This window comes from Hipposideros armiger, unplaced genomic scaffold, assembly GCF_001890085.2.
Source record: "Hipposideros armiger isolate ML-2016 unplaced genomic scaffold, ASM189008v1 scaffold_1237, whole genome shotgun sequence".
In the NCBI taxonomy this organism is placed as follows: domain Eukaryota; kingdom Metazoa; phylum Chordata; class Mammalia; order Chiroptera; family Hipposideridae; genus Hipposideros; species Hipposideros armiger.
In genome coordinates, this window is record NW_017732587.1 from 237,783 (window position 1) to 248,766 (window position 10,984).

General features: G+C 34.1%; 1 protein-coding gene across 1 annotated transcript in view; it reads right to left on the bottom strand.

Moving 5' to 3' along the window:
• Positions 1–10,607, bottom strand: part of TDO2 (tryptophan 2,3-dioxygenase) — a 17,752-nt gene extending 7,145 nt beyond the window's left edge. The window contains exons 1-7 of the mRNA XM_019633070.1: positions 10,329–10,607; positions 10,003–10,108; positions 8,599–8,689; positions 6,541–6,611; positions 4,864–4,991; positions 3,316–3,502; positions 1,514–1,621 (exon numbers count right to left, since the gene is read on the bottom strand). Of these exons, the coding sequence (XP_019488615.1) occupies positions 1,514–1,621; positions 3,316–3,502; positions 4,864–4,991; positions 6,541–6,611; positions 8,599–8,689; positions 10,003–10,108; positions 10,329–10,420 (783 nt within the window). The 5' untranslated portion in view covers positions 10,421–10,607. The remainder of the gene's footprint in view (positions 1–1,513; positions 1,622–3,315; positions 3,503–4,863; positions 4,992–6,540; positions 6,612–8,598; positions 8,690–10,002; positions 10,109–10,328) is intronic.
• Between the last annotated feature and the right edge of the window lie 377 nt (positions 10,608–10,984).

Below are 10,984 nucleotides of genomic sequence, written 5' to 3' on the forward strand. Positions count from 1 at the left end.
AGCCTTATTAGGGAGACTTGTAAAATAGCTGGGAGAACACTACTTTAGTCCAGGTAAAAACAATGGCAGTTTATGCTTGATTGGTGGTGGTAGATTAAAGAGAAATATTTGGGAGCTATTTTGAAAGTTAACTTAGTACCATTTGGTGATAGCTTGAATAAGTATTTGAGGAAGACGGAATTGCCAAGGACAAATTGTACATGTTTGACCTGACAAACTAAGTGGTTTATGGGAGGAAAACTTGAAGAAGATCAAGTTGACACAAGAATGGATAGAAGGGAAAATTATTTAAGTTTAATTTTATTAGTGTGTCTTTGAGAGGACCAGTAGGGAATATAAATTAAGGTGTTTAATATATGATCTAAAATTTAAGGAGATATCTATGCTAGAGGTAAATGTTTGAGAATTCTTGCTGTATAAGTAGATATTGCAGCAGTGGGTATACATGAGTTCATCTAGTGAACCAGTACAGCAGAAGGATACAAAGCCAGTGCATTAGAAAATCCCATCATTTATTGGTCTGAGAGACAAAAATGAGCCAGTAAATGAGGTAGAGAAATAAGGGCCAGAGAATTAGATGAAGACACACTGTTGTGTACCAAATCCAAGGGGTGGAGTGATGTTCAAGAAATAATAAGTAGTATTGAATGCCGCTGTTAACCCAAGTAATGTGAAGATAAAAAAATGGTCATTGGATTTATTTAAATGGAGGCCATTTGTGAATGATGGGAGAAGAAAACTGGCTGGATGGAGTTAAAGATTAGATGGGAAATAAATAATTATACTGTAACCACTGTTCTAAATACTTCATGAATATTAACCTAATTTAATGCTCATAACAATTGTATGAGGTAGATACTCTTATTTTCTACTTTACCAATGATGAAAGTGAAGCAAGGGGATAAGTAGCAGAGGTTCAATGTCACACAGTTAAGAAGTGGAAGTGGAGGTGGGACTTGAACCCATGCACTATGACTTCAAAGTCCTTGCTTTAAGCACTAGCTGATACAGCATCTCAAGACATAAAATTGAAATAACTCATCAAGAAATCATGAAAAGAGGATGAGGGGGGCCTGTAATTTGAAGGAAATGAGGAATCAACAGTATGTTTTTTAAGTGAGAAGCATTGTCTGAGAACTAACAGGAAGAACCCAGCAAATATATAAGAGCCAAAGGAAAATTCTATGGTTAAATATATTTGGTTGGTCATTTGTGAGCCTACTTCTGTTTAGAATTGGTCATAATCTGAATTTTTCAATAGAAATGAAAAAAGGTATATTAATCTCATCTATTCATCAAGGATAAAATCTTGCCTACAATGAAATCCTTGATTTAATTTCTATTGTACATAAATAAAATTAAATCAATTGTAATATATGCCAAGCAAATACATTTGTGAAAGAAAAAGAACATAAGAACAATGAAAGTTAAAGAGAAAAATGGAGAATTGTTAAACAAAATTCCCAATGCTTCTTCTGTAGTAAACTTATGTTTACTATGGCATCATAAATACCTGAATTATTTTGAATTCTTCTTCCAGGCCTTTGACAATATTTTTTTCAAACTTTTCCCAGAAGTTAAATCCATGTGGCTCTAAACCTGGTGTTCTCTCCAGCCATGCCTTAAATAAATGTTATTTTTAAGTGAATATATTGTAAAATTTTAAATATGTAAAATACATTGTAACTAACATTTATGAAAAATGAAACAGAAAATGTTCATGGTTTTGAGAAACATGTAATAAGTTTTTTGTTTAAATATGTTATTTTTCTCTTCAATTTATTCATTTAAAAAATAACAATATATTATATGTCATCTCTTAATCTTTAAGGCAATCATATTACTAATGTTTACTCTTTATTAAGAGATATATTATTACATAAATTCCAATTTTATTCCACATATCTATGAACATATCTAAATGTTGTTATAATGAAGTCTCTGGTTTATTCTCAAAACACTTTATGTCTTAAGATCTGAAGGAATTATGACATGTATAATATATGATCTCGTCTAAATACAGGATTATGGTATACATTAGCAACTTTGAAATCAACTACTCAATTATTTTAAGATCCCACAAGACTTTTTAATCTAGAAATAAAACCTAATTCATACATCTCTGTGCATTATTTAACCTATTTTTGGTTTGAAATTAGCTTTGTGATTCTTTCTTTCCCTATCTTTATAAACTGTTACATGGTATTATATATCTTAATCTAAATCCACATTTACAATGTGGATTATAACGCAGGGGACTAATGCGTGGGTATAATTCACTGAAAGAAAAGTTTAACTTGCCAAGGAAAAGCCTTCTAAAAGAAATCAAGACCATGTAATATTTATTTAATCATTTACTTATGAAGAAACAAATTAATAACTGCTCAAGACTATTTATAGGTCTACAGGAAATTAAAATATCCAAGAAAAAATTCTAAAGAGTATATATACTCAGTAATTTAGTTTGAGAAAAATAAACAACTTATGGAACTATTCAAATAAGAAATATTTCAAAGAAATAAAGCTCATTGGGTAATTAACCACACTCAGTTTAAAAATCAGCTAATTAAATGTTGTTTAGTAAGGATGTTTAAAAGAATTGTTTTAATAAAATGAGGTTATTAAATATTAACATTTAATTGCTTATATAAATATTTCTAAAATTCTCAAGAGTCCTTAATATCTTAATTAGTTGAATTTATGAATTTAAGTATTTTTTAACTAAAATTTATTGGAGTGACAATGATTAGTAAAGTTACATAGTTTTCAAGTGTACAATTCTGTGATACATCATCTAGATATCACATTGTGTGCTCCCCACCCAGAGTCAGTTCTTTCCATCACCATATGTTCAACCCCCTTTGCTCTGTTCTACCATCCTTCTCCCCGCTTACCCTGTGGTAACGACTCAACTAGTGTCTGTGTCTATGAGTTTTGTTTCATATTTCTTTGTCTCGTTCCTTTGTTGCTTTCGGTTTTATATCCCACATATGAGTGAAATCATATGGTTCTTGACTTTTTCTGTCTGACTTATTTCGCTTAGCGTAATAATCTCAAGATCCATCCACGTTGTTGCAAGTGGCACAATTTCATCTTTTCTTATGGCAGAAGAGTATTCCATTCTGTATATATGCCACATCTTCTTTATCCAATCATCTATCAAAGGACATTTAGTATTTTTATAATGTTTTTTCTGTTCTTATTTACAATGACTGTGACTGAACTTTGATATGAGTTTCATAATTCTTATGTAACAGAAGCTGAATTTACAAGATATACCGAGTTAGACCTTAGAAGCAGTATTTGAGCATGTACCTCCACTAGTTGCAGAAGTGTTTTTTCCTGCTCAGACTCAAGTAGCAGTTCATTATCTTGTCCTTTGAAGTTATCACGATAATGTCTCCTGTTATAAGGGACTCTCAAGCTCTGAAGGACACCCATCTTGTTTTCCAATAGTCGGAACTGCAAACTCTGGAAGCCTGATGCTGGAGATAAGTACTCTCTTTGAAAATAAATGAAGGAAGGAAAGAGAAGGAAAGGAAGAGATGAGTTGACACTGTAAATAATTGCAATGATTTCTTCTCTTGTGAGAGATTGTCAGTTTTACTCTCCTAGGTATCACTAAGAACAAAGACACACAACTGCCTGGACCTATGGTTCTGACCTTCCTGAAATCAGGAAAATGAGTTATTTAATCATCATTGTTGATATCTGCCGATCAATTTAAAGTTGAAATGTTTGTATAGTTTATAAAATGTCATATGTGTATGTGTGTGTTCTAAATTTTTTCCTAAAATATAGACAGGTAGACATCAAGCAATATTTTTTCAATAGTGGTAAAAAGGTTCTTTATAAATTATAAATATTATTCAATCCCTCCTAAAACTTACATTCTGGGATATTATCATTGATCTCACCACTTAGTATTATTATGAGCACCAATAAGATACTACGAGTAAAATGAAAGGGACATTGACTAGGACAAAATAGGCAACCAAAATATGTTATTACTCCTACGCTACACAACCACCCAAACTCTTACATCTTTGTAAACTTCCTTCATCTAATTGGTACTAAGACTTTGATTTTTTAAATCCACCACAAAGGAATTCTGCTACATTTCCTTTGGTTGTCAAACATGTTAGACCACCTATTACATCATTAAATGCACTTAATGTTCTAAGAAAATTTATTCTCAAATTTAATATGAAAAAACTTATATATATATATATATATATATATATATATATGGCTTTGATGCCTGGAAATGTAGAGCTAAAATTTACAATTCAATCCATAACTTATACTGACACTTTTGATGACATCCTTCTTTGTATATCACTTGTTTTGTTTTTATTTCTAGCTTTTAAATTTTTTAAATATTTCTTTTCTTTTTTTTAATTAAAGTTTATTAGGGTGACGTTTGTTAGCAAAGTTACATAGATTTCAAATGTACAATTCTGTAATACATCATCTATATATTATATTGTGTGTTCACCCAGAGTCAGTTCTCTTTCCGTCAACCATATATGTGATCAGCTTTTAATTTTTTAAAAATTTAGTTATACGTGCTATATCAGTCATTTTACCCATTTCAATACGTTGTCTAAAATTTTGGGGGGATACAAGGACACAACAATGAATTGAAATCAATTGATCATATCATGTTTATATGCGAAAGTGAGTGATGAAATGTTTTTAATAACTTCTCAAATACTGTGTGATTAAGAGTCCAAGTGCTGATAATGACAATGTGTCAGTAGGACAGGCTCCTCATGTCACACAACACACATGTATTCCTTTTATCCGACCAGAGTGAGAAGGTAAACCCCACTGCATTATCACAAAGCAAAAGGTGCATACCTGAAGTCATTGAAGTCCAAAGGGGTCATTGTTTCCAAAACGGAAAACTGCTCGACCAGGAGTTTAAGGATCACCACCACTCGATGAATTCGAGTAACAACCTTAAGCATATTCCTTTCATCCCTGACCTGATGGTTAAGAAATGAGACACTGAGTAACCAATTCTGATTTCCAAAAGGTGTGAAACAGGCTACAAATAATAATGCATTCCTGGGCATGCATTATTCCTGGGCCGGCTGAGTGGCACAATGGTTAAGAACTGGCTTGGGATGCCAGAGAGCCCCGGTTCGGATCCCACATATGAGGGCCAGTGACACTGCCCTCCACAGCTAAGATGCTGAACAACAGCTCAACCTGGAGCTGGGCTGCTGTGAGTCGCCGGCGATGGCGTAGGCTGCAGCCCCTGTGGCAGTGGGTTGCCATGGGCTACCGTGTGTAGCCAGCAGCCGCCGTGAGCGGCCGTCCAGAAGCCGGCGACTGATCTGCCTCGCCCGGGAAGAGCGCAATGATGGTGCCAACTTGGGCCAGTGAAGCAACGTCCTCCACAACTAGACTGAAGAACAAAAGGACAGCAACTTGTCTGTTCCCCTTCCCCCAATTCCCCAGTGCTGTTCCTATCCCCCAATTCTCCAATAAAAAAAAATAATAATAAATAAATAAAAATGCATTCCTATTAGTTTTATCTCTATTAAAAAAAATGGAGCTGAAACTTGCCATAAGTCTATATGAAACGAAAGGCAGCTATGAATTGTGTTCAAGGAATGCATGCAAAATCAGAATTATTTTTCTTCCTTTAAAAATAGACTATTACATGGAAGCAAGATAAAAGTGAATTCTGGAACACAATACCCACTGTTTTCAAAGTAAATTTCTCTCTGAGTTTGCTTCCAGGAATAAAGGTCAAGGTAACATGGAAACTTCTGGGTGAGGATTAAACAACACCCGAATAAATCTGCTCTTTACTAAGGGACAAAACTGCCATTGACATTAAAGGGAATTGTATTCACATATACAGAAGAATATTGTCCGTGCATAAAGGTTCTTTTTTTCCTAGCCCCTCCTGGAGCCCAAGGGCTCAGAGGTACAAGACCTAATGTCATCTCTTGTGCTGTCTCTGGAAGGTGTGTCAGAGCAGGAAGCAGGATGGGAAGTGAGAAAATGCAGCTCAGGTGTCGGCCATCACCTGGAGTTCTGCCCTGTTCTCCTCCTACTCAAATCCTTTCTGTCCTTTGCTTCCTTGTTCTCCCCTCCTCCTGGACTCTCTTCTCTTTTTCTTCCTCCTCCTTCTCCTCCTGCTACCCTTTCTTCATTATTGTTCCTATCTTCCCACAGCAAATATTCCTTAGAAATGCAATTCTGGTACCTATTAATTAAAGGCTCTACATGAGCTATTCTGGCATCCTACCATCATCTAGAACAACTTTTCTTAAGAGCAAAAAAATCACTGCGTTCTAAACAAGGGACTTGAAACTGAAATATGAAAGGAACCTTAAAGCAATATGTAGCTCTAAAATAGCAAATGGCACTGGGAAAATATGACTAAACTCTTGTCCATTAAACTTTTTTTATTTCATTAAGTAATAATTCCACCATTTCGTGTTAAATTTTTCTCATTAATTCTATTTTCTACATTTTCCAAAAAGAATATGAAACCCATATTGTGACATAATAACTCACATGGCCATTCTGAAAGATCTCTCGAACGGAATCTAATTCCCAGAGAATTTGCTTAAACCAGAGTTCATAAGCTGCAGTGAGAAAAACCATGGTCAGTTGTAAAGTTTTGGGAGCCTCTTTGACCATAATTGCATGAAAGTCTTGCTGAACACATTGAAAGAAATACAAATGTAATTTAATAATAAATATCAATATAGTCCTATTTTTATGCTATAACCAAATATTAGTGGTCAACTTATAATCACCTCCTGTCATTGAATGTTTTAATATGCCAGGCGTATTATCTACATGCTTTATATTTGTTATTACTACACTGATTGCTCTCAAAAAATATATCATTCAGCTCTTTTAGGATATAGCACATAATCTAATTCTAACTTCCCATGGGAAGCTGGAGGTATATGAAGAAGTAGAAGTGATACTCAGCTTTATCTATAAACTGAACCATCAATATTTACTAACCTAATACAATTCACAGAGTTTTGGTTTATAGGGGCTTAGTATATTATGGGAAGGACAAACTTATCAACAGTCTAAATCTAAAACTTTGTCATATTCATTTATTTCCCTCAGTACCTAGCACAGTGTTGACATGAGATAAAACACTGGGTGATTATTTTATGAATAAATGAATTAAATACCCAATGTAGTCACTAGATGAGCATAGAAAATCAATAATCTTAGAGATGTCTAATGCATTCTATTTGGTGCTATTGTATGGATAAAGGCTATGTTTGTGGACTAAGTAGGGAGATCAAATTATATTTTAAATTACATTTAAAGAAATTTGCATAGATTGAATTTTCTTATTTAGACAAAGAGCAAATCAGATATTTCTTGATCAAATTGTGTTTCTATTTTTCAGGTTTAGCTTTGTGTGGCTAGTCCCATGACCCACTTCAGTTATGTGCTGTAACTGAAGGATGGAAGGAAAGTTTCCCTATCAAATGATGATAGCTGCCACTAGTTATATGCTTATTATGTGCTTGAACTAAGTGCTTAATGCACATTACCTCATTTCATCCTCTCAAGAACTCTGTGAATGGGAAGATACAATATCTCTCTCCATTTTACACAAGAGGAAGTAGAGAGAATTACTGGTCAAGAAAGCTGACCAAGATTCCACGATTTATAATGGTAGAGCTGGGATTCTAAACGATTTTCTGATTCCAAATTTGTGCTATCCTGCCATAATCTCTCCCCTGTTGATTTTGTCTTGTACAAGCCATCAATACAAACGTAAACATAAAAACAGGACATGGAACACAGTAAGCCAGTTATTTTCCATCTTTAATTTGTTTACTCAAAGGAGTTGATTGTTTTACCAGTCAGTGAAGCACACAATCATTTGAGGAAACACATAAAGAATTGGCAGGGAAAGAAAACATGTCTAGTATAGGGGCAATCATGAGTGTGGGTCATTGGGCCCTGGTCAACCAGAGTATACACAGAATTATGACACCGCTAATCTTAGAGTAAATCTTAATATTTTAAAGTCACAGACCTCTTTAAGACAAATATTCATGAAACTTGGCACACAATTTCAAAGAGCTCAGGGACTGTCTAAACTGTGAAGTCATAAACTCCTACATGAAAAACACTGCCCAGAGATTTTAAGTCTGAAGAGGATAAACACACATTTTAGACAAAATTTGTTTCTGTTTAGTACCAGGTTTATATGTGATTATGTAAAGGCACAATAAATTTGGGTGATCTGTTTCTTGAAAGTAGTTTTTTAATCTTTCAATTGAAAAATAGTAACATCTTAGCTTGCAAATTCTTTGTGAATTCCAAGAGAGAAAAATGTCCCTTGGATTTAGCACAAAGCTTAAGTTTAACCTGATCCAATTAGCAGTGTGGTAACATAAAGACTTAAACATCCTAGAAGAATGTCCTATGAGAATTTATCTGGCAGCAAAATATTTTAGAGCATTTCTGACGAAGGTGATTCCTTGATCTTTCACCATCTTATAGTTAAAAGAATGGTAGCTTTCCTCATTGTTGATGGAAAACGCCCGTGGAATAGCTAGCTATTGTCCGACCTTTTGTGCAACTTACCTTGATGAGTTATAATGAAAAGATGCTCATCGTGGATTTTCTTTCCTTTCATTTCACTTTGAAGCTCCTGTGCGTTCAAAATTTTTTCCAACTTTAAACAAGAAAATAGAAAGGCTGACTTTGTACAAATGTCCACTTTTAAGATAATTAAGTTCTGGGGATCTAATGCCCAGCATAGTGATTACAATTAATAACACTGTATTAAGTACTTGAAAGCTGCTAAAAGAGTAGATCTTAAATGTTCTCACTACAAGAAAAGAAATGGCAATTATAGGACGTGATAGACGTGTTAGCTAAGGCTACAGTGGTAATCACATAGCAATATATAAATCCATCATATCAACACGTTGTACACTTTAAACTTGCACAGTGTTATATGTCAATTATAGCTCAATAAAACTATTTTTAATAACTGATTCTGAAATTGCAAAACAGTTTTTATCAACTTTAATAAGAAGTAGAATACAATACTAATAAAAAATTCCAAATTCTCAGAATCCATTCTATTTTCTATTAAACAATTAATGAGTCTGGCCATAAAGAATGAGTTGAATCTATGGTTTTTATTTTTTCCAAAAAAAATTTATATTTGGTAGGATTCTATCACAACAAACACTATTGCACTCATTGAGGAGTCATATTTCTTCTATATTTTTAAATGAGTATGATAAAAGCTTCATAACTCACTTAGCTGACTGACTGTCTATCTTCCATTCTGCTCTTCCCCTAAAGAGCCTATTCTAAGATTTTAACATTCTTTATCAGCTGATCCTCAGAAACCCATTGATGAAGGCATCAAGGGCTCTCATCATTTCACTTTTTAAAAATATAGAAGACAAACAGGCTGAAACTTACCCCAGAATACTCTCCAAATACCTCATTTCTATAATCCATCTTTATTAATGATTTCAAGAACACATGTGCCTTTAACATTTCCGCTTTATGATAAGGGATTTAAATGAGAACTTATTCTAGAACTATTTGTAATTATCTAGGCTGGGATGTAGTGACCATATTTTATTTGTACAATGTAAATGCCTGCCAGTTATCTACAATAATCTCATTATATTTATTATCCTCTGCCCGGATTCTGCATTCTCTGCTTTTACTGAACCTCTGTTGAAGAGATTCATTTTCATATGAGTCCCTTTAATTGTTCTAACAAAAGTTGAAAAAACTTAAAGCATAAGAAGGAATATCATTAGAAAACTATTTGATGACTGAGAAGCCAAAACAAAACAACATGGTTTGAGTGCCTGCCCAAGCTGAGCAGCCACTGAGCTGCCAACAGGTGGCAGGATGGCTCAGCTAAAAAAACAAACAAACAAAAAAACATGAAAATGTCACTTAGAACTTAGTGCCCAACAATGGAATCTAAACACTGTGAGATCCTCAGCCACTTACATGAAGGTAGTTCCCGTAGATAAGCCCTCCTCTGCTGGCTTTATTCACACCAGTTTGTGATTTGTCTTCTTCACTGCCTTCTGAAGATAGTTTTCTAAAAGCATGTCTGCAAATTCAATAAGTGAGGAGAAAAAATTAATAGATCTTGAGAAAGTACAGTAACTAATAATAGGAGTGGTTAAAATGATCTTATTGCTAATTTTTTTAAAACTAGATTAAACAAGGGAATAAGGGTGACAATTTTCAATGTTCTTGAAATTCAGAAATTATTCACACTTGGTATTTCTAACAGTATAACCATACTTAGAATCAAGGCAAATACTTACCCAATGTTGTTCCCTAAAAATGGGCAGCCACTCATTGTGAAAATACACTGACCGGGAACCACCGAGGTTTGTTTCTTGTTGGATAATATCATTGACTTTCTCAGATGTCCTGCTGCTGCCTTTTATTTATCCTGTTCACCCTGAACCTGCCAATCAGCCTTCTCTGTGTACTCGTAGCTAGGCTCGCATTTCTGTTGGTACAGAAGTTGAACCTCTGTAAGCCTCAGAATGGATTTTTGTTGGGGGCAGTTTATTTGCTAGAATAGTGAGTATTCTGCCAAACTGAATCATTTGACTTGAGCAGCTCTGCTTTTGTATCCAAAGTAACAAACATTAAATAAATCAATAGAGGCCAGGTTTTTTTTTTTAAAAGAAAGAACTAAAGAAAAGAAAAAATATTCATCTGTCCTATTCCAAGAGCACAATTGGCATAGTGCTAAGAGAAGTAAGATGATAAGCTTGTAAAAAAAACAGATGTGTATTCTCACAATGTCAGATTTGGATATTCTTAGAATACCTAATCCAAAAAGTAAAGTTGAACATCTCTAGGGAAAGAAAATCATTATATGACAGAGACAGAGTCCTTGCTCAACCCCTATTTCCATCCCATCTTCGCAGTTCTTCCGGCCTAAATCTCATCTAATAGTTAGCAGCAC